General features: G+C 49.1%; 9 protein-coding genes across 9 annotated transcripts; 5 read left to right on the forward strand and 4 right to left on the reverse strand.

Moving 5' to 3' along the window:
- Positions 1-121: 121 nt before the first annotated feature.
- On the reverse strand, positions 122-4,103 carry DFJ58DRAFT_794420 (GNAT acetyltransferase 2-domain-containing protein). Its single transcript, XM_041390449.1, is given in 17 exon segments — positions 122-414; positions 505-785; positions 839-1,065; positions 1,119-1,244; positions 1,295-1,437; positions 1,488-1,627; positions 1,683-1,802; positions 1,851-2,192; positions 2,236-2,643; positions 2,666-2,689; positions 2,774-2,991; positions 3,102-3,210; positions 3,230-3,349; positions 3,401-3,581; positions 3,629-3,742; positions 3,791-3,882; positions 3,945-4,103. The coding sequence occupies 17 exon segments, from the start codon at positions 4,047-4,049 to the stop codon at positions 222-224; spliced, it is 2,943 nt and encodes a 980-aa protein (XP_041242601.1). The 5' UTR covers positions 4,050-4,103; the 3' UTR covers positions 122-221.
- Positions 4,104-4,776: 673 nt separating this feature from the next.
- Positions 4,777-5,850, forward strand: DFJ58DRAFT_447158 (uncharacterized protein). The gene is made up of 2 exons (XM_041380446.1): positions 4,777-4,791; positions 4,859-5,850. Exon 2 carries the CDS (start codon positions 4,981-4,983, stop codon positions 5,707-5,709), a length of 729 nt encoding a protein of 242 aa, XP_041242602.1. The 5' UTR covers positions 4,777-4,791; positions 4,859-4,980; the 3' UTR covers positions 5,710-5,850.
- Positions 5,851-5,927: 77 nt separating this feature from the next.
- DFJ58DRAFT_794426 (GTP cyclohydrolase N terminal-domain-containing protein) lies at positions 5,928-8,214 on the forward strand. The gene is made up of 9 exons (XM_041390450.1): positions 5,928-6,159; positions 6,214-6,433; positions 6,506-7,076; positions 7,125-7,246; positions 7,296-7,343; positions 7,412-7,557; positions 7,597-7,787; positions 7,841-7,899; positions 7,951-8,214. Exons 1-9 carry the CDS (start codon positions 6,079-6,081, stop codon positions 8,085-8,087), a joined length of 1,575 nt encoding a protein of 524 aa, XP_041242603.1. The 5' UTR covers positions 5,928-6,078; the 3' UTR covers positions 8,088-8,214.
- On the reverse strand, positions 8,176-13,063 carry DFJ58DRAFT_704592 (uncharacterized protein; the record flags this gene model as incomplete). Its single annotated transcript, XM_041383677.1, has 4 exons — positions 12,584-13,063; positions 12,096-12,529; positions 10,907-12,046; positions 8,176-10,858 (listed from the first exon to the last, which is right to left on the reverse strand). The coding sequence occupies exons 1-4, from the start codon at positions 12,755-12,757 to the stop codon at positions 8,176-8,178; spliced, it is 4,431 nt and encodes a 1,476-aa protein (XP_041242604.1). The 5' UTR covers positions 12,758-13,063.
- Positions 13,064-15,194, forward strand: DFJ58DRAFT_704596 (uncharacterized protein). The gene is made up of 9 exons (XM_041383678.1): positions 13,064-13,548; positions 13,603-13,673; positions 13,720-13,805; positions 13,862-13,963; positions 14,021-14,099; positions 14,156-14,175; positions 14,226-14,239; positions 14,304-14,464; positions 14,521-15,194. The coding sequence occupies exons 1-9, from the start codon at positions 13,146-13,148 to the stop codon at positions 14,779-14,781; spliced, it is 1,197 nt and encodes a 398-aa protein (XP_041242605.1). The 5' UTR covers positions 13,064-13,145; the 3' UTR covers positions 14,782-15,194.
- A 1,634-nt stretch (positions 15,195-16,828) lies between these two features.
- On the reverse strand, positions 16,829-18,442 carry DFJ58DRAFT_746548 (heterokaryon incompatibility protein-domain-containing protein; the record flags this gene model as incomplete). Its single annotated transcript, XM_041387472.1, has 4 exons — positions 18,269-18,442; positions 17,440-18,218; positions 16,920-17,395; positions 16,829-16,861 (listed from the first exon to the last, which is right to left on the reverse strand). The coding sequence occupies exons 1-4, from the start codon at positions 18,427-18,429 to the stop codon at positions 16,829-16,831; spliced, it is 1,449 nt and encodes a 482-aa protein (XP_041242606.1). The 5' UTR covers positions 18,430-18,442.
- A 751-nt stretch (positions 18,443-19,193) lies between these two features.
- Positions 19,194-20,338, forward strand: DFJ58DRAFT_746549 (uncharacterized protein). Its single transcript, XM_041387473.1, has 2 exons — positions 19,194-19,566; positions 19,629-20,338. The coding sequence occupies exons 1-2, from the start codon at positions 19,490-19,492 to the stop codon at positions 20,266-20,268; spliced, it is 717 nt and encodes a 238-aa protein (XP_041242607.1). The 5' UTR covers positions 19,194-19,489; the 3' UTR covers positions 20,269-20,338.
- Positions 20,339-20,345: 7 nt separating this feature from the next.
- DFJ58DRAFT_447313 (uncharacterized protein) lies at positions 20,346-21,652 on the forward strand. Its single transcript, XM_041380447.1, has 3 exons — positions 20,346-20,435; positions 20,599-20,830; positions 20,882-21,652. Exons 2-3 carry the CDS (start codon positions 20,755-20,757, stop codon positions 21,463-21,465), a joined length of 660 nt encoding a protein of 219 aa, XP_041242608.1. The 5' UTR covers positions 20,346-20,435; positions 20,599-20,754; the 3' UTR covers positions 21,466-21,652.
- Positions 21,653-22,119, reverse strand: DFJ58DRAFT_447314 (uncharacterized protein). The gene has a single exon (XM_041380448.1). The coding sequence runs from the start codon at positions 22,086-22,088 to the stop codon at positions 21,840-21,842; it is 249 nt and encodes an 82-aa protein (XP_041242609.1). The 5' UTR covers positions 22,089-22,119; the 3' UTR covers positions 21,653-21,839.
- Positions 22,120-22,421: the final 302 nt, after the last annotated feature.

The raw sequence follows: 22,421 nt of genomic DNA on the forward strand, positions 1-22,421 counted from the left end.
TCTGCAACATATTGCTACAATCAAACTCTTTGTTATCTATGAGTCCGTCATGACACAGCAGGGCTCAAATCTACATGTAGCGTGCTTGTTATGTATGCAAATGATTTCAAATTGATCTCAAACAGCGCCAACAGCTCACGCTTACGACGGAGGCTGACCACACACGGAATGCATCCGCGGAACACCCGTCACTCGATAGCGGTACTTATAATATACTTTGTTCAGCGCCTCGATTTCTTGCCCCTTCTCGTCGTTTTTTTATCTTTCTCATCTCCACCTTCCGCTTTCCGCTTTTTGCCAGCAGTAGGTTCAATCGTCTTCACACTAATAACGGTAGCTCCTTCTCCCTTAGCAAGCCTCGATACTTGTGCCTCGGCGACACTCCAGTCCGCGCTGGCATCGTCAATAGCATACCTGTGGAGCACGACCATAAGTCACGTTATAGATGTTCTAGGTCCCGTCGATCCATGTCCGCGGCAAAATGGAGGATGCAATCGCACTCACTTGCTCAGATCCAGAGAGTCAATCATCTCGCGTTGCTTTTCGCGAAGCGCTTTTGTTGCTTCATCGCCAGCCTCGTTTAACTCGTCCTCAATATGTGTTTCAACAGGTTTCCACTGCGTAGGTTCACCACCATCTCCAACACGTGAAGTTGTGGTTGGAAGGGCCAGCGGAATATCGGCGCCGATCGAAGCCTTCTGGATGTCGACAAGATGTTTTGTGATCTTGCGGATAACCTTGACAAACAAAGCTAGTGCCTGTGAAACCGGCAGCGACAGCTCGCCCTGAAGAACCACGTCTTTGAGTATCATCCAGTGTGTATGATGAAATAGTGTACCTCGACCTCCTCGATGGTCTTTCGTTGAAGACCGAGACCAAGGAAGATAGAGGCCTGAACCGCGCTCAGTCTCACGTCATCTCCTAACCGTCCTTCGAAATACAGAGAAGCTACTGTTGGGAGGAGATCGAGGACAACGTGATAGTCAAGCATGTTGTTGGCATATGACTCTAGACGCTTCAGGTCAAATGGTGATATGAGGATGGAGAGCTCTGACGATTCAACAGCTAGAAGTAGTGTAAGTCAACAAACCCTAGAAAGCTCTTGAAAACAATTTTACCTCGCGACTTCTTCCCACCGAGCTTCTTCACGCCGATATCCGCAGCCTCAAGCACACTTAGCGCAGTGATGCTGCCGAACTCACGGAACTTGAAAGAGAGCAGAGATAGGAACCGCCGCCTGAAATCTACGCCACAATTTTTGCTGTGTTCCGTATGGATAATCAGAAAAACGCACCTTTCGAAAACTCGCCCATCCACTCCAGTTCGCCATCGGTCGAACTGTTAAGTCCCCGGACCATAACGCACGTATGCTCTCCCGTTAGCTCGCTTTGCGTTTGACGGATGTATAGTGGTACATATCCAGCTCTCTTCCAGAAGCTGAAGTCGGTTATTAATAGGAATTATTGGATTAATGGAAAGTAAATCACCGAAGAAGTTGAGGCGTTAGGCCATACGAGACTCCAAGGTAATCCAAAGTTTCAGGTTTCCTTTCTGATAACCTCTGGAGAAGTGGGGGCATCGCCTCAGGGGCGCGCACTGTGGGGTGATCCGTTTTAAGATCCGTTTCCTTCACCGGATGCACGTCATTTCACAAAAATATCTGAAACGGATGTCGTACTCACCGGATCTAGGGCTGCTGCATCGGGATAGGAGGGTTCGGCGGGAGTAGCTTCATCCAAGTTAAAGTACTCTCCGCTGTAGAAAGAATTTAGCGCTTTCAGAGCCCGGGATCCGTACCCCATCTAGCGGGCCAATAAATTACAAGCTAAACTACATTGCGGATAACTCACATTTGCGTAATCGGGATGGGTTGCGATCCGTACAATCCGGGCACCAGAGAGGAGTGCAAATTTGCTTTCTTGGAACTGCTGGGAGACAAGCCAAGGGATCATGTCACCTCCTGCTCGCAAACCGCGGCTCAGGCCATCCATGATGGCGGCTTTGCTGATATTCCCCTCCAGTGCGACTTGCAGTACGACAAGTGGCTCTGGAAGATGAGACTCGTCGTCTGATATGGGGGGTAGGAGCACGAAAAGGTGATGTGCTGGGGCGTCCGACATCAACTGGAGGTCATTTGGTTGATTCTTGTAGTGACTGGCAACATACAACGCCATCATGCGCTGCAAGAACACCTCTGATGCGGGGGTGGTAGCTAAAGAGCGTATCTCGGCTGACATAGTATAGCTCGCATGAAGAAGGGTGCGGGCAGCCTTGTTGAGCGGCCTTGGGTACGATCGTTGCATCCAAGCAAAGAAGGCCATTCAGCCATTTTTCGATGCGATCGCCAGCAGAGTATCGGATAGGTGTTTCAAGTTTGATTTCACGAAGGGTTCGAGCTTTAGGGGCGGCGGAGCGCGTGGGCTTTTTGGAAGTTGAGGCAGTAGCACCATCTTCGACAGGCGCAGCAGCATCTTTTGTGAGTGAAGGTCGGGTACTTTCGCGAAGTTGTTGAATAAGTTTGAGAGAAAGAGATCGACCTGTGCCCTCATATCCGTTGATTGTCGAGGCCATGAAAACAAGGTACGGGCCCAGGAGATTGCGGACAAGGGGAAGGGGGATGGCGGCTGCCTCATCGATGGACAACTAACTCGGCCTGACCAAGAACGTGTGCATCCTCAGGTTGGATATACTGAGAATTGTTTGTCATAATGTGCGCGCAAGTGCCGAGACGGAAGTACTCACCTGGAATGGTCTGACGATGCTGACGGAACACATTTACGCGGACGATGGCCTTATTAAACTCCGGATTCGTACTCTGTGCAATGTCGTAGTCCAAGTGCTCCTCGTAACCGAGAGCATCCATACCCTTGAAGATGAATTCAAAAAGTGTATTCAAGTTTTCTGGACTGGGACTCGTAATGAAAATATTTGAGTATCCATGAGCGAGAGCGGCAGCGATTGCCAAGCCTAGGGCCGCAGATTTACCGCGACCTCGAGCAGCAGGTGAGCGTGACGGTGGATGAGAGTGTTCTTCTCAGGCAATCGCATCGACAAAGGTTAGAACAGCTCGAGCCTTGATCTATGGTTTTGGCAAGCTTGACGAGCTCGCCCGACAGGTTTTGTGTCTGCGAGACTATCCTTGAGGTCCTTGAGCTCGGAGTCCACCTTACCCTTCCCGCGTTCCTCTTCAATTGGGGGTGATATCCTTGGCTTTAGATATGGGCAAGACATTCAGTTCATCATCCAAAACCAAGCAGTCCGAGCAAGATCCCAGGGAGAGAATGAACCGTTCGTTAAATCGCGCAATTACCGAATCATGAGATGAGGTTCTGTATCTGGCATGTACATCCTGCCAAACGAATCAGTGAGCGACCCTCTGGATAAGATGGTAATACCGCACCATAGTAAGAGTGTACAATTGCCTCAAAGATGACATTGTTTTCAGGAGAAGCACCACTAGTCCGCCGCCTTCTACCGTCTCAATAGTGCGTGCCAGGAGATTGGGTGTGATTGCCTCAAAATCTTGCAGGATGCACATTCCATAGGTGTTTCCCAATATACGGTGCGATTCTTTATAATAGCTAGAGGACTATAAGCTTGCTTCTAGATATTATCGATGTTCACGTACGTATAACGGATATCCGTGACAGTCACAAAAATTTCGAATGGATTTTGCTCGTTTGGCTCCCGCACACCTCTCTTCACGTCCCGCTTGATTTTTGCCTCTCGCTTTTTTCGTGCCCTACAGATCATCTCAGGTCTCTTCGCAAAGTAACATCATGTCACTCACGCGGTAAAACCAAGATCCTTTTTATAGCACCATAGTACTGAAGGGCGTGCCGACACGCGCGCTTGTGAAAGCAAAAAGTGGAGATTCACGATCTAGAACAGACAAAGTCAAGGACGGTCGACAAACTAGAGAAGAGGTAGCAGCATCTGCATACCTGGTCCCTCCCCTTATCACCGACCAGAACTATGAAGGACCGGTGATTTTTCTTGACATTATTGTTAATTAGTACGGGTATACGGGGATCAAGTTGCTTGCGCATGGAGGCTGCTGATACTAGCTGAAGCCGAGGCGAGTCCTGCAGGTCCTACCGTTCCGTTCAAGGTACAGTACAACAAAATTGACTATCGCGTTCACAGAAGGAAGGTGTTTCGCACGCTCATAACCTTATAGTATCAATTAGAACCGATCCTCCAAGTGACTCAAGGTCATCGGTCGGCTCATCAAATACACACCAATGTCGATTGGAAGGGCTGATGTGCTGATCAGCGTGCTCAATATTGTTTTTGCCCACGTTCAGCAGCTCTGTCTCTTCCCTAATAACAGCTTCTAGGTTTTTTTTTTTCAATTGATATCCGATTGCCAGGGGATCTACTTACTATACCGACGAATGCAATGATCGATCTAGTCTTGGACACCTCTAAGGGTGCAAATGCCCCGGTGTGAGGACGTATGTTGAGTGCCGTGTTCGTCACAGTTCAGTTTTGGGCTAGCCTTACACATGTCAGCCGGTGGACACTCCCGAATATCTGCAACGTCATTCGTCCTCAGGCAACTCCCATTTGTGAGGCCACACATTCGTGCGTCGAACGCATCTCAAATATCGGGTGGGTATTGTGTTCATTAAAATTTTGCTTTGCACTCACTATACACAACAACAGCCATTGAACACTCCCGAATGTCCACAACTGCATTAGTCCACAGGCCACTCCCACTATGAGTGTTCCGCCACAGTCCGCATGCAGGATTCAATGGCTATAAAACCCTTGTATATGGCAGCGGTTGTAAGTCACTGATCACTCAGAATGAACCCTCTCATCTTCACCAATGCTTTTCACATCGGTGTCAAAGAATGTTTTTGCGGCAAACCGACGGTGGAAGATCATGATTTCTGTTTTTGCTCTCCTGACTGTGCTCGCGCGGATTCCTTGCGTACTCTAGGCGGTGAAGGTGACTGCCATTATCGCAACATCATGCAGAGGGCATGTGCCAACTCGGCTGCTCCAAAGCATGTACTATTGAGGCACAAGTCGGAGCAACAGCTTCGCAGTGTTTCACCCTCGAGGCATGTCTCCGTGTCACAGCATCCTCCGCATCCCCCCAAGGCGACGAAGGCCCTCCCCACGGTTAAAGAAATTACGAGTTCTCTTCTCACTCAACAAGGGAGGTACGAAGGCGAGGACGCTTCTGTTTACAGTACTCGGCGACCCTTCGAACCACGGAACGAATTCGTTGGCGCACAACAATCCCCTCTTCCTCAGCGGACCCTCAAGCACTCCTTGCCCTCTAAATCAGGGCCTAACAAGGGCGTCCGTAGTTCAATCTTTGCGATGTTCCGCAAAAAACAGACTTCCCAGCCTGACGCGAAGATTCGAAGAGAGTCATCGGTAACTGGAGCGATATTACAAGAAATGGAAGAGGAAATCGAGGAAGAGGCTGCTTCGCAGAGACTTCTGAACCGCACGGAGGACGGGTCTAGGCCCCCTACCTTGGCTCACCATCAAGTCAGACAGACTACTACTATTCGGCGATCACGTATCATTCGTCGCTCGGCTTCGTTCGCAGGCTTGAACAGCCAAATTGAAAATCGGAACGGCGAAAGGGGATCTGTAATGGAGGCAGTGTTCCAACTTCGTCAAGCGTGGAACGAGACGACAGATTTCATACCGGACTTTGATGAGAGGTCGGACGAGGAGGATTAGCGAGCCATTAATGCCTTTGAATACTCGGAGCTTGATATGAATATGCCACACTATGTACTATGTTGCGATTACTTATCGGCTACTTATATTAACTACTTATGCTATGATTTCTAACAACGATTTCTATTCTTTGGCTTCTGATCCTGCATGAACTTATTATCGAGCGTGTTGATGTCATGATCCGAAACAGGAAGGTGTTCAAGAACAAACGACTCCGATCGAGACTGGAATCCGGCTTATCGTGTAACATTTTTCTAAATCGCCTTGGATCCTAAGAGCCCTTAAACCGCACGAGCACACCAGCAGCATAATTCGCTTGTACGGCGTACACTATAATCGCCTTACCAAATCTTTCTGTTGCTTACGATTATGTCCTCTGACGCTCTCTTGACTCAGATCTTAGCCCAACTCAGCGCACTTCAGGTCTCACAGCAGACCCTGCAGGCCAAGGTAAAATGACGCTCTAGGCTATAAATGTGAAGACTGATACAATTCATAAACTAGTTGGATGCGTTTATCACACCTGGAAGTCCACCAAGTCATGGAACTCCTATCACAGGCCACCATGATTCACCAATTTCGTCAACCTTGTTGCTATCACCTTCCTCTTCCTTGAGCAAGGTCCACTTGGCTTCAGCATCGCAGGCGAGCACTCCGTCAGATCACAGTCAGACCGATAAAGAGCGAGAGAAGGCTCTGTATCCAGGGAGAATACTTTTGACTAGTAAGTCTATCTCGACACTACCTTTCACACACTTCTGTCATTGTTAACTTCAGCTAATTTCGACCTCTACAGCTCATCCTGACCAGCATGGAATCAAACCTTTCCCACTACAATGGGGTGCACCTGATCCCTCCGTGAGAGGACCTGTAATCTGTTCACGTTTACCTTCCTCAGTCAAGCAACGCAATGCGCTCGGTGCCCACTCCGGTTCATATTCGATTTATCGCGCCCTTGCTATAGCTATGGGGACTCTTAACCCCACCCACAAACCCGATTACTCCATGACCGAGCCGCCCGTGCCTATTCCTCCACAACCTGCATGGTCAGATCCGCACAAGATCGTTTCCTTTGACCCCTGGGGACACCTTGTGCCTCAGATATTTAGAAAAGAGGTCGACGAACTTGGACTCGATGTTCGTCCCAGTATAGCAGTCACAAAGGCGCACATCAAACTCAGTGAAATTGACGAGACTGCGAGGAAAGGCGAACTCGAGGTGGATGGCAAGATTGTGTTGGCCACGCGTCCTCTGAGAAATGTCGATGGCACGGAGAGTGACGCTTATTCTGGCGTAGAGATCACCACCAGTAAAGCAGCTGTTGAGCCAGTGTGGTATCTGCCTGGCGTCGCTGAACGTTTTGGGATGTAGGTGGCCACTGCTGTCTTAATCTACAAGTTTCTAATCCCCGTCAGATCCGAGAGCCTGCTTCGCCGTGCTCTTTTCGAAGACACTGGAGGAATGTATCCTGAATTGATTACCCGCCCCGATATTAAGGTCTTCCTCCCTCCCATTGGAAATTTGACAGTTTACATTTGTTCGTGCTGTTGTTCATCCACAAACTTTCTGCTGACCGCTCTCCCAAGTCGGAAACCCTGCATTCCTGTCCGATGAGTCCAAGGAATTGACCTTGCGTGTACACGATGAATGCATGTCTCTCCATCTGTTCTCTTAATCGTATCTGAATGTCTATAATTATCAGGTAATGGTTCTGATGTCTTTGGATCCGACATTTGCACCTGCAAACCTTACCTGGTCTATGCGATCGAAGAGTGTATTCGTTGCGCCCAGAGGGGTGGGGTCGGCCTTGTAGTGTACTTCCGCAAAGAGGGCAGAGCGCTGGGCGAAGTCACAAAGTGAATATCAATTCTTTTTTCGTACTCCCAGGCTCACAACACCTCTTCAGGTACTTGGTCTATAATCTCCGTAAACGCGGGTGGCGACTCTGCCGACAAATACTTCAAGTCCACGGAGCTTATTGCTGGCGTGAAGGACATGCGATTCCAGGCACTCATGCCGGATGTGCTACACTGGCTCGGCATCAGGAAGATCGATAACATGGTGTCCATGAGTGATATGTGCGTCGATCATAAGTACCGTTCATTGATCATAGCTGACACGTGTATCTCAGGAAATACAACGCGATTGTCCAATCTGGAATTCCCATTTTGAAGCGGTATGATCTACCAGGTGGGTGACCTTCTGAATGTTGGCGTGGATCAATGATGACCCTCTTTCCAGAGCATCTCATCCCGCCGGACTCGCGTGTTGAAATCGACGCCAAGATCGCAGCGGGATACTTTACTAGCGGGAAGGCAATCACCGAGCAAGACTTGGTCAAGACAGTCGGTAGGACTTGGGAAGAGACAGAGCATTAGAAATAACCCAGAGCCCATGTATTTTCATCAATATTCCGTGTTCCTTGTACTTTACAACTACATGTCTTTAGACTATCAAATATCGACCTCATGCATCTTTGATTCCGTCGTTAGCTCGGACGTCCCAAAGCTGTATCGCCTTTTCTGCTGCCGCAAATCGTGCCTCCTCTTGGCTAGCCCGTCCTCGTTTCTCTGCGGTGGCCTGCACAGGCTCTCTGCCTTCCACAGTGATGGTGCAGGTCACATGACCCCTCTCCTCTTCAAATTCCGAGGTTAACTCCTTTTGTTGGCGTGCAGCCCATATATGCACCCTGGTAAGTGGGTGCAAAACGTCAACGTCGTCCTTCAGGTTGCGCTCCAATTGTTGCATTATACCCAATTTACGAAGTACTTGGCGAACGACATCCATATTTCCACGAGAGTCGAGATAAACGGCGCCAATAATACTCTCGATCATGTCGCTGAAGAATTTGGGTGCTTGGAGGCGAGTGAGGGCTGCCCATGGGAACGTGGGACCGCGAAGGAGGGCTTCCTCTATTTCATCTTTCACTTTCCGATAACGAGCGAGTGTCGCTCTTTGCTGGTCAAAAACTACTGAGCTGGAATGGAGCAGGCACTGGTATAAGTGTATCTGCTGCGTTTCTTCATCCATAACAATGCCGTCACGGGTGGGACGTGGTAAGCTCGCGTCTTTCTCCAGCGAGCACTTGAAACAAATATAAGTGAGGAAATGTATGTTAACCACGGCAGATTTGCGAATATGCATCTGGCCCGGGGTAAATTGTTTTCCTGGGTAGTGATAGAGATGGTCTGTGATGATCATGTCGAGCACAGAGTCGCCCAAAAATTCCATACGCTCATACGATATCGTTCGAAGATCGAACTGGTAGCTCGCATGAGTGATGGCTTCGACGAGGAGGAGCTTGTGAGTAAATGTGTATCCTAACATGCGTTCGATGTCGGTCATTGGAGTGGGGACCTCAGCAGTTTCCACACACGAAAGAGCCTTCTCGATATAAACCTCAAGGGGTTGCCACCCTGCCTTGGGGTCGATGCCGAGGTCAAAGAGTCGGGTGCATTCAATGCCAAGATTGTACCCTCCGTGAAGGAAGGCAGCTCCAATGATGGCTTCTACTACGTCCGCAAGCATCTTTGTGGATAGGTCCTCAGGGGCTTTGAGTGTTCCTTGAAACGAATCCCCAGCGACCACGTCCTCAGTAATCTCGTTTACTTCTCCCATAGTAAAGTACTGTGGTTTGAACTTCCGAGGGGTAAATCGATCGCGTACGATCCATTTGTACAGGGATAGCCTGATGGCTTCCTTTGCCAATTTGGAGTTGGAGACAGCATGGTCTTTACGCCTGGTGAGGTACCCTTCGTGCCAGAAGGGATAGGTGGCGATCAGATGTATTGACACCGAAAACTTGAGGACGGCATCCCCGAGAGTCTCCAGTCTTTGATAGTTAACGTGACCTTGGGCTACAGGGGCAGTAATCGCTGTGATCAGAAGAGAGAAAGGAATATGATAAAGTGGAGTCCCGGTAAGCAGACTCCCTCGAAGAGATACGGCAGTTGCAGCGATTGAAATGTGGCGAATGATGGAGGGTATCAGAATGGCATGGTCGCACTGCACTTGAGAAAGAAGAACGACGCGAGATGATTGAGGAGGGAGGAACGACCTCCTGAGAGGCGCATCACTAATGAACGGTAGAGGTTGCAAGAAATTTCTTCTTTGCGGCAATTCCTCTACGTGAAGCAACGGGTAGGTGATTTCGATTTCAGGCATCTTTGAATATCTAGCCATGAAATCTTGCAACTCTTCCTCAGATAGAGGATCATGTCTCCACCCTAGAAAGCGATAAACCTTGCCGTAGGGAAACCCATCGCGAATCCAGGTGATATCAGTCGGGTGCGAGAACGCCTGTCCGAAAGTGGCTGCGTTTGCGAAGAGATCGTCTCCGGAAGGCTCTTCCCCTTGCAAGTCCCGCAGCCACTTTCGACGCGCATCCCACACATCTCGGTCAGGGTCTTCCTCAGCAGGTTCAAAAAGATATGAAAAGTCGAATTTGTCCCACTGCATGCGGATTCCGTACAAACACCAGAACAGACGTCGTGTGGATTCATGAGCAGCTTGAAGGTCACTAGCGGAATGACGGGCCACACCCTGTGCCTGCAGTTCAACATCGATGCGACCTTTACGAGGATGATAAAGCACGGGTGTCTCCATAGCCGCGAAAGATGGAAGGTCGACTCGGGTGAGCATGCGAATAGGAGAGAAGCCTGGTATGACAATGCGAGTAGTTGTCCAAGCCGTATCCGTCAATTCATCCTGCCAAGGATTCATCTGGCTAGTGACGGAAGCCATGCTGGATCGCTTCTCCACATCTTTGAGAAGATTCTTGACTTCCTCCTCCAAATCAGGCTCGACCACGCTGGTCAATGGCAGGAGATGATCGTTGAGGAGATTGGCATGATAGAGAGCGAGGTATGCCTTGAATGCAACGTGTCGGTATGCAGATTGCTTTGTGGGGTATATACGGTCAACTGAGAAGATGCGGAATTCCGCTGGGAGCCGCCTTGGTAAAGTCACCGTGCACCCGAATGGTCCCGGATATGGAGGTGGAACGACGCGTTTCGCAGGGTCAAAAGAGTGCCAGCCTTCGGGCATATCAGGGGGGTCAATGTCATAGATGGGAAGATTGACTGAATTTGGAATAACAGCACAAAAATGATTGAGATGAGACACCGCTAGTAGCGGGGTGAGCATAGCCCTATCTATGGATGAGCACGATAGCTTTAAATACACGCATATCACTCACCCTGTAGACTTCACCTTGAAAACAGGCTCATCTGGATCGGGTACTTCGTCATCACTGGAGACCGCTGGCCTGGAAGCACGATCAGCCAGGTAAAGGGCTGTCATCTGGGCCTCCAGTTTCTCGAACTCCGCCACTCTAGCATTGTCGATACCTGACGATTCAAACATAAGAACAAAAGAGCTCCGCCTCCTGCGAGCACGACCTCTGCTTTGGGCCCAGCTCGCCATGTTGTCAGGGATATCCCACCTGATCACATTTCCACAGGCCTGGATGTCAAGCCCCTCTTCCGCCACGGACGTGGCGACGATGAGGTTCCTGTCTCCAGACCGAAAGCCCTCGAGAATATCTGCCTGAGGTTGGTCTTTCAGAAGTGTACGAGTGATGTCAAGAAAGGAATTGCGATAGGTGCTTTGAGAGCTTCCAAGCAGGCAGCCAAGTCTGAAATGAGCACTGCGAGGATGGTTCTTCAGAACCTCCGACAATGCCAACACTCCGTCACGACGGGTGACGAAGATCAAGCCACTGTAAGGCTCGTTCGATGACTCTGACCAATCCTTTTCGTACTCCAATGTCTCCAATAGGACGCGGACTTTGTCCGTGATCCCGGCCTCGATGTCCGTAGGATCGTAAGAGAGAGGTGTTAGCTTGATCTGAGACAAATGTTTCATCAAGTAAGTCTTCTCCTTGGGTTGCAAGATCCCAATCAACTCGTCCCAGGGAGTTTGTTTATCTAGTGCTCGGGATACAACACTTTCGATGTACCAGTCCGCCGCCCATGGACCGATGTCGTAACATATGGCTTTGCCCGCGTTCGCGAGATCGTTCATTCCGCCGTGGGAGTATGTCTTCTTACTCTGAATAGCTTTTGACAGCTTCTGGTCCATTCGTGCATACTCTGGGCCTCGGGCAGTTTTCGCTAGTTTCTGACGTAGCTGTATAACGAAGGGGTCCTCCTCAATGTTCATAGTAGCGATAACGGCTTCGACTGCTGATAAATTTTTAGAAGTATAGTTGGGGTCATGGTATTGTGGGGTATCGTAGCGCACGTGTCGGAAAATCGGACGGTGGACATGAGTCAAGAGCTCATCCCGATTAGCTCGAGGACTACGAATAACGCAGTCGAGGTTGGCTTCCAATTTCCTGGATAGCGTGTCAATTATATTCATAGTCTCCAATCTGAGGACTATACCGGAAGGCTACAGTAGCATTGCCGCCGAACATAGGGCTAGCGGTGAGGCCCAAGATCATGGGACGTTCATCCAGCTTAGTCGACACACTAGAGCCGCGGGCTGCGGGGAGGCGGGGAGGGAGGGAGAAGTAAAAATCTCGCATGATGCAGCTCATGGGGTGATTTCGATCCGCGTGGTGGGCCTCATCGAAGACTAGGAGGCAGATATCCAACCCCATATGAACGTAGCCGTGGCTGAGCGCGTCAAGGAGTACTTGTGGAGTGGAAACAATAACGCGATTGTTCTCCAGCACTCGTTTCCACAAGGTAATGTCAGTCCATTGCTTTGGCTCAAGCGCCCCGTGAATTAGGCCAACAGGGACCTGCATATTATCCTTGATCACGCTGTGCTGCTGATTGCAAAGAGCCACTGTAGGCGCCAAAAACCATGACACCTAGGAACCTCTGTGCAACACGACCTTTGGAATGCATGCATAACCTGTACGTACCTTTTGAGACCCGCGTTCTATTTCATATCTCATCCTTAAAATCGCAATCAAAGTCTTTCCAGAGCCTGTATCCTGAGCGATGATTATATTTTCCTTGAGACTGGCGTCCAGCATCTCCTGCTGATAATCACGAGTCTTTGGTACCGAATCGATGGTGACAGAAGGTTTTTCCATTTTGTTCTTCTTGACGGATAGGTCGCAGGTGGTACAAAGACAAGATGCGAAAGATGGACAGCGCGCTAAGCTGATTTGTGTCAGGTTGTATCAGAGCGCAGCACTTCCTTCGCGCCTTATCTGTCGTATGAGCACAAAAGGAAAACTGACCGAAGGATTCCCGGTGGATGATCTTCCAGTTAGGTAACGGGAAACTTTCTCTATGGACCAATCCACACGAACGCTAGGAGCCTCAGGGTCGCGTGTCCAATGAAATCTTCACAAGAGCAATGGACACCGAAAACTCAGGCTGCGCAGCAGACCAGTCACAATATAGGATGTTGGGCGTGAGAGAAAGTTTTCCTCACTTGTCATTGAGGCGCCCATTCTCGAGCAGCTTGGTTGGTAAATGTCTCAACCAATTCCTCTCTCTCGTTTAAGGTCACCAGCCACATCAAGATTTCTGACCGAGGAACAGACTCCGAGAGATGTCGAAGACGTGTTCCCAACTACACCATCGTTCGACCAGCCTCCAGACCCCATAACTTCACCGTGGAAACGTGCCCTCTTCGACTTGCTCGAATCTCCAACATCATCTTTGTCGGCCTTTCTCGTCCACTTTGCATCAACTTCTCTCATCGTATTTTCTGCTATCGTTACAATTTTGGAGACTGTGCCAAGTTTTCACTCTATCTCCCCTCGAGTATGGTTTGGTCTAGAAACAAGTATGGTGCTTCTTTTTACCGTAGAGTACTCCGCACGGTGTGTCGCATGGAGCTCCACTTGGATCTCATTGGTTAAATGGATGTTCTGTACGTGTCATATCATAATTTCCGATATATCTTCTCACGTGGATCTTCATCCAGCCTTCTATGGGGTCATTGACATGCTGGCTATATTGCCCTATTACATTGAGATAGTGCTGCAGCAAGATACCGTCAGTGATCTGTTGTTTTCTCACTCACCGAACTGACTTTTGACAGTCTGTCCTGTTCCGCTTCTCCATTCTGCGTATGTTTCGACTATTGCGGGTCTTCAGGCCGTTCCGATACAATAGCACCATACTTCTGTAAGGATACATATATCTCTTGATCTGAGGGTACATGTGACCATCATTTCATTAAGAACCATCGAGGTCATGTATCTGGCTGTTCGTAGATCACATCACGCATTGCTTGCACTTAGTTTTTTTATTGCAATGGTGTTGACCGTGTTCAGCACGCTATTGTACGTACTCTGCCACTCAACTCAATCCGAGCCCTTCTCACTGAACGCATTACTCAGATATTTCTCAGAGCGTGGTACTTGGGACGATAATTTGGAAACGTTCATTAATTCAGATGGTGACGCAACTCAGTTCCAAGTACGGACTACTCCTTTGCATCTACTGATCTATATTTAACGCTTATCTCCACATAGTCTATACCCGCAGCCGCTTGGTGAGCTCGTGTTTCTCATCTTGCTATATATTTTATTAAGACCTAGACAGGTTCGTGCTAGTCAGTAAGTGGTGATCTGGCACATTGCGGTGTCGTGTCGTGGTAGCTCACTTTCCTTTTCAAAATAGCAATTACTACAGTGGGTTATGGAGAGATTACACCTCGCTCTATTCTCGGGCGCTTGATCACAGTTCCTCTTCTTGCTTTTGGCTTGCTTCTTATCGCCCTCCCAAGCTTCGTTCTCGGTAGAGAATTTAGCCTAGTCTGGGAGCAGATGGCCGATGATGGGGTTAGTCTGTTTCATTTCCCTTCACAATTCAGCTAGATAGATGTTCTACTTATCAGGGAATCACACGAGAACATAACTCTACTATGGCTGCCTTTGGTCACCATCGACTAGAATCTCAACCTCCAGAGCCACTAAAGGACCTTTCCAATCGGAAGCTCGCTCATAATCAAGCGGAGCTGAGTCAGCAGATATCAGAACTACGAGTGACGGTGGAGATGCAGGGCGAAATGATTCGGGAGTTGCTTGGATATCTTCGCGTAGACGGAACAGCGAAAGGAAAGTGCAGGGAAAATGTTGTTGGAGATGCTATGAGCTAACACATGTAGAATTTGTTAACTTGGCTGTTTTCACTCAGCTTGACCCAGCGTCTACTACCGTCGGGTTACCGGGACTCGTGAGAGGTGTTCTAGTGCTATTATTGACCACGCCAGTACTTCACGTGCATGTTCTTCTTGCAGATATTAATGTCGTCTGCCTAATGTGTAAGTTTGTATGCGTATCGATACCATCTCTAGAGCCTTGGACTATGGACTACTTACCCTTGTCCAATCCTCAAATGCCCCGGCTGTAAGCGAAACTTCGGCCAACGATACTTTAAAAGTAGCTGCAGCACTTGCACCACGTCCTAACGCCATATGATACAGTCGCTTATCCTATATGACACCCTCTCCAATCTATCAGGCAATTTCTGGTCACCCAACACGGCGAAGCCGAGGACAGCGGTAATTTTGTAATGAATGAAGATTTTATCTGAGCAAGGTCTATCCCTCAGGTTTACAATAAGCTACAAGGGTATCTGACTCGAATTCTCCGACATCGCTGCCACATTGATGGCCATTGGCGCAAAGGCAAACAAATGCGTAGATGGCTCGCCGTCCCCGTCCTAAGCGACTCCAACCTCGAAATCGTCTCCTACCTCGACAAGACATACCCCGAGAAGTCCGTCTTCCCAAACAACTGAGAGCCCCTGATCCGCGCCTTCGACTCCGCCTATATGGGCTTGTTCCTACCTAGCATGAAGTCCATCCTCATGCGCTGCGTAGAAGTATTGAGCCCTGCTAGTGCCAAGTATTTCATGGGAGCTCGTTTAGCGGACTTCCAGGTGCCTTGGGATGAGTTCTCTCCCGAGGGCCCGAAGCGTGATGCAGACTGGAAGCTCCTAGAGAAGGGGTACAATACGGCTTACGAATGGTACCAGGAGAGTAATGGGAAGTAGGTTATGGGCGACACATTCACATATGCAGACATCATTGTCGCATGGCATTCAAACGAGTTTTGAAATGGGCTAGGACCAGTTCTTGGAATGGAGGGAAATGGGTTCAAGTCTTTGCAGATTTTGAGTAGGAGTGCAAAGTGCCACAGAATTTCTGAAGACGAGCGCGTGTGGGATCTATTTCAGGGGGGCATCGTGAAAATGCTGCGCCACTGCTGCGGTACTCCCAAACGGTGTGTGCATCAGCTACACTTACCGCTAGTCACTGGGACCTCCCAGTGCTTGTCATCCAAACGTGTCGCGACAGATACCGCAGCAGTCGCAGCATTTTCCTAGTGCCGGACATTTGAAATGCCAAATGACAAACCTTTTGTGTGGATGAGCGATATGCGACAGCTATGGAAAGCCTGACAACCGCGCTCATTTCCCTAACAGCCACGCTCGATTTTGACACAAATATGGCAATTGTTTCTTGTAAGACCCCCAATACTACAGATTAGGTAGGCACACTATGAGTGATTCTATTAGAATTCCAACATGTCTGTGATGCATTAAGATACTGGTAAGTTGTGACCAGCCTGTCTGTGAGGCAAGTCGTCGATAATTGTAGCTGAAGGATCATGATAAAGTTATGCATCCATGGGAAGTGTAGCCGCTGTGAACCCGAAAATGAACGGTCCTGTCACAGACCGCCGTAATACTAGTACGACTTGACAATCAAACCGAATGATGTGGTGGAAAGAGAAAGTGCAATATGACGACTTGGATAGCCAGCACTCTATGTGGTGTACGCGGACTATGTACATAGGGTATACATGTATATCACAGATAACCAGCCCAGTCGTAGACGAGTCAAAAGCAAAAGAGTAGTACAGGAAGTCCTTCATCAAACCATCCATCATGATATCACCAAGCATAAGTCGGTAAAAAAAGCTGGTATCTTCAAGAAAACCGGGTAAATTGCCACGATCCACTCCCTGCATGATCATTCTCTACCATGACTCCGATTGCGCTAGCCCGAAATTTCGTGCTATCATGCACAACAAGGCACAGGGACGTCCCTCTATAACTTTCAACTGGCAATCTATGCAGTCGCGCCTGTCCTGTTCCGCTGTGGGTAGGTACAACTGTTGTTCCACCCTGGGAGCGCATCACGACCGACTGCGCATTTCTCCAAACCTTTGCTGCCATGGATGCATAAGCCGTGAACCCATATCCTCTCGTATATGGCTTTTGTCCTACCAAATCATCCTCCGAGTCCTCCAATTTGATCGTGCCGTCGATGTATCCAGTCGCCAGGTTGAGCAACGCCTGAGCCAGCCCAGATCCTCCCACGGCTCTATCGACGTCGCACGCCAATCCGACGTGCAGACCAAATAATAAGTTCCATATGTCTTCGGGGTCGTATGATAGCTTTTGGAGCATGTTGATAATTCCCTTGATGTCTTCCGGTTGTGATTGCCATCTTATAACGCCAGTTGACCGATGCGGAATGCAAACACCAACGGCTCCTCCACGGACAACTGACCTCTGAGGAACTTCTACGGAACGCCACTCTGTGATAGCACTGGCAGGGGTTGCTAACACAGTTGCAGGTACGGGCACCATGGACATTCCTTCACATGTGGCGTCTCTGTCGATTAAGTGGCTCCATCTCAGCCAGGAAAAGTCCCCCTTCGAGCTGGCTTTGTCCACAAGGTCAGTGAACACTTTCTCCACTGGGAGCGATAGTCAGGTGTGATTGTCTCTAGACGACACACACCAAGCAGAGAGTACGCCATGTCATGAGTGACGGTAGATTGGCGCCTCCACACGCTCGATATAGCTGTCCCGAGCGGCATGTATACCTTCATCGCGTCCGACATGGAATGAACCGAGTCCCAAAAACTGGATAATTGCCCCAACAAGTTGTCTTTCTTCTGTGTCGCTGCCCGTCGACTAATCGGGTGAGAGATTTTGAGGACGTCGGAAATGGGAATAGTTTCCTCTTTCTCTCCCACCAAAAACGTTACGCGATTAAGAACTGCCTCTTGAAACGTCCAGGCACGCGTCCACCACCTGCTGCTGAATAGCTTGTGCAACGCCTCGTTTGAGCCTTGGGAAGCGAACATGTACATCCCGTGTGTGTCTCCAGCGTGTTCAAGTGCACGGAACCCATCTAAATCTATGATTCCGGTTCCATGCTCCACGACTCTGCTTGTCGTTTGGTCTATCTCCGGTACAAGGCATAACACTGCTGTGGCTCCGCGGTATATATCCGCCATCTTCGCAAGCTCAACCATCTTTACTGGTTCGTTGTCCTGGTCAATGCAGATTGCATCGATCCACAGAGCATATGAGGTGTGTTTCGAGAGTCGGTCGGCGATGTGTAATGCCTGCTCTGTGACCCGCCTGCCTTCCCATTCTTTGAAAGAAGGACGGGTGTCCCACACGTAACTAATTGCGATATAAGGTTCAGCAGAAGATGCAGAGTCGATCAGCTTTCCGTCCCGGATGCAGTTCCGGGGTCGCGCATAGGTCGTAGCGGCCTTGACGTTGCTCCTAAGATTGCCTTCAACTTTGGTTAGCTTCACCACAGGTTTGTGCCATACTCAGCGTTTTTGATGATCCGATGCCATGGCAAGTATGTTGTCTTTCGCTCTGTCACGTTCTTGTGGTCTCTCAAGTACGCTCTGCACCTAGGGATGGCGGCATTATGTTCTATCATCATCCCGCATTGATGGCGCTCGTTTTCGCACTTCCAAATGTTCATTTGAGAGATTCTGGGACATGTTGGTATCTGCATGGCATTTGATCAAATATTATCGAATCAAGCGCTGGCGGAGTCACAATGGTACGCAAACAACCGATGATCGATTTCACTGCCTTGCCAGTGCGCCTCAAGGCAGGATAGAACCAGCTTAGTAAGTACTTGAATCGATTTTACGCCAGGATGAAGGTCTTGTGGTTATTAGGCAAGCGGAGTCCGCTCCATGCTCGGGGGACCCGGACAAGTTTTATTGCAATCCGAGAGACAGAAAGTACAAGACAAGGCAGCATAAGCCAACGAAGATGCGAGACTCGAGGATAGGTGCTTGTGAAATAAGACATGATGCATGAGTGACGGAGTCGCGATAGACATACAGCTAAAAGGGCTAGAAGGTTTTTTTTTTGACTGTTAGGGAAATGAGCGCGGCTGTCACTGTCAGGCTTTCCATAAACAGCTGACTAAATGTAGTTTTAAAAATAGCCTATAGTAGTGTACCGTGGATTTCCAATCCATGTCACGAACCATCTATTCCATGTCCCAGTCTGCCTCTGTCAAGACCCTCTCTTGCACAAAGGTGCTTGCCGGTGGACGAATGACAATACTTTTCTCGGTGCCGCAGGTGCCAAATTCTTATCAGTACTGAGCAGCATCAACTACTTTTCCCGGTCCGGGAGTCGAGATTGATGATACTGGCAGTATCGAAACGGCCCTACGGTAGTATAGCGGTATCTTGCCAGATCACCGCTGACAAATTCCTTTGACAAGTAGTAAACTCAAACAACCACCACAAAACGCGCCACCCATCACACAAGTTCAAGCCACTGTAAAAGACGGAATGACTGTGTTCCTTATGTGTCATTGGCTGTTGGTAGTTGATGTGTCCCACAGATTCAGTGACAACGCCCTCTGCCCGATGTGGACTAGTATGCATCTAGGATCAATACCAGCGCTACACCAACGCTCAGATGGATTTGGTGCTTACGAATGAATTTCAGCCTTGAAAAAGAGCTTCAATTTGAAGGTCGGCCGCAGTACTTCAAACCCCACGTCTCAGTACTCCACGATGCTGCCGCTTGTTCTGTACGATGCTATGTCCAATCTTCCGGGCAATAACTTTTCACCCAACCCCGCGAAGTCGAGGTCAGTGGCTGTTATGCATGCCACTTGAAGCTTTAATATCTGACCAAATTCTATTGCCCCAGGTTCGTTTTGAGCTACAAAGATATTCCATTCGTGACCATCTGGGTCGAATATTCAGATATCCATATCGCTATGAAGTCTATCGGTGCAAAGCCGATCAAACGCCGAGATGGCTCGGAGGTCTGCACCGTCCCCGTCCTCAGCGACCCCAACACCGGTGCCCTCATCACCGACTCCCTCGAAATTGCCTCTTACCTCGAAAAGACATATCCCGAGAAGCCAATTTTCCCAAACAATTCAGAACCTTTGATACGCACGTTCGACCCTGCCTATATGAGCCTGATTTTTCCTGGCTTTAAGCCCCTGTACCTACGCACCATGGAAGCATTGAGTCCCGCAAGTGCCAAGTACTTCATCGGAGTTCGTTCGGCGGAAGTCCCGTTACCCTGGGATGTGAACTTTGATGCAGACTGGAAACTACTAGAGAAGGCGTACAATACCGCGTACGAATGGTACCAGAAGACTGACGGGAAGTGGATCATGGGCGACACTTTTTCGCACGCAGATATCATTGTTGCTTGTCAGTTGCTATGGTACAAACGAGTGCTGAAGGAAGATGAGTGGGCCAGGATCAGTTCTTGGAATGGGGGGAAATGGGCCCAAGTCCTTGCGGATGCTAAGAAGGAGTGCAATTTGGCTTAGAAAACTGCGTATACTATAGGATCTATTTCAGGGATATTTGAAATAATGATAAATTCTTTTGACGGGTAAACCCAAGTCACCATGGTGGTCACAAGGTGCGCACTACACAACGATATTAGCCTGGCAGTCAGATTTATGGCCTAGGTCATCGGTCGTGTGCACCGTAGGCCCAAGCCCAAGCCAGCCCGCCAGACTCACGTAGCGAAATCGACACCAAGATTGCAGCGGGGCCGGTAGTGGCTCACGACTTGGAAGAAACAGAAAACTAGAAATAACTAAGCCTAAGGCTCGCGCATATATATTTCTACCATTCTTCATGTTGAGGCTCAGGGCATCTGAAATGGCCGGTCTGTGTACAAGTCGGCACAACCGGCACCTGCTAAAATTCAAACTCCTCGCCTGCCAAATCACTCCTCGATCGACCAACCAGCGCTCAGCGCTCAGCACTCGACTTGTGTGGTATATAAACCAGGCTGGGCACGGGGTATGTCGGAGAGGATGACCATGAGCTGTGGCGACAGAATAGACGCGTCTGGATCGTTTCCCGCCTCCGTTTACACAAGTAAGTAGTCCTTGAAACTTCGAAACTTTCGCTGACTGTGGTGTCATCCAGAGAACAACATACGACAAATAACCGGAGAGGGCGACGATAATCCTTCACTCGTTGAACCTGGCAGCGGGCATCCCGTTACTTCACCTTCACCTTTTCTGCCAGCAGAAATCCTAGCCCTAATTCTACAATCAAGATCGAAGCGGTGCGAGGATAGAAAAGCCTGGAGAAAGATAGTGAACGTTCTACTTAGCTGCAGCCTTGTATCAAGAGCCTGGTACGAGGCTGCAAGAGCAGTTCTGTACCAGGATATTCGACTGTTTCGAGTCAACTCCGTTCGCTTACTTCTTTGCACCGTGCGCGAGAGGTTCGGCGGCCATTGTCCTACTCACACTCTCCAATTTATGCATCCTGAGCCGCATCAATGTAACAAAAAGCAACCAGAGGAGCATGCGACACTCGCTGGAGAGATTGTTGCGTGCTGCCCGGAAACTCAGGTACCTTGCAGGAGAGTATGGCTCCCTGTGCTTCACCAGCAACATGTCCCTCCCCGAGTACCCGTATTTGAGGGAGCTCAAAGTATCTGGGCAGAACCTCCACACCCTTGCCCCTCTTCTATCGCGTTTATGCAATCTCGAGTCCTTTGAGATGATTCAGAGTGACAATGGTGGCGGTCTCCTGGAACACTTTTCGCCGCCTCGCTTCAAGCTTTCACTTTATCGATATCTAAAACACATTTGTCTCTTGACCTATGCAAATGGCTTGAATCGAGTTCACAGAGCATAGAGTGCTTGGTGGTCCAGGGAATAGGCGCGAGCGTGAGCCTAGGTCACTTGGCCAAGGTCATTGGAGGTTCTGTGAAGAAGGTCCACCTCAGAATCATAACATGATTCTATAACACGCATCGACCCGGAGACTATTTCGGCGCTATCTGGGTTCGCAGGCGTGCGAAGACTTCGCATCGACGGATCGGAAATCGACAAAGAACGTTTGCTCGATCTACAATTAACATTAGAGACATTCACGTTCTCTGAGGGTATATCGAGCATGCGTACTGTGCTGGTGCTGCTACATACGAATTGGCAACCCTCCTTACAATCGCTGGACGTTTATCGTATACCAATGGGCATCCACTACTCCAAGCAGCGGATCGCTGCGGTTGCACAATATAGGGATGAGCTACACAGCGTATGCGCTGCTCGCGGTATCCAGTTGAACTGGCTGTCACCAGAAGAATGATACCGATAGATATGTCTGTATAAAAGTTCATGAACCTGTGTCCACTTTTTTCTTACATCCATCCAAACTAGAAAGTTTACTAGGCAAACAATGCTACTAGTCTGGTGTGCTTGCACGTTCATCTTCCCTCGACAAGGCCAAATATTCGCATATGAAAGTGGTCAGCAGATCTAAGTTGATGCTCAGCTTATTGCGCTATTCTTCTTTCACATCTTGTCTTTGTACCGCCTGTGACCCATCCTTCAACTCTAGTTAAGAGGAATAACATGGAAGAACCTTTCGTCACTGTCGATTCGGTGCCAAAGACTCGTAATTATCAGCAAGAAATACTGGACGCCAATCTCGAAGAAAATATCATCATCGC

This window comes from Suillus subalutaceus (genome assembly GCF_016647625.1).
Source record: "Suillus subalutaceus strain FC151 chromosome Unknown DFJ58scaffold_72, whole genome shotgun sequence".
Taxonomy (NCBI): domain Eukaryota; kingdom Fungi; phylum Basidiomycota; class Agaricomycetes; order Boletales; family Suillaceae; genus Suillus; species Suillus subalutaceus.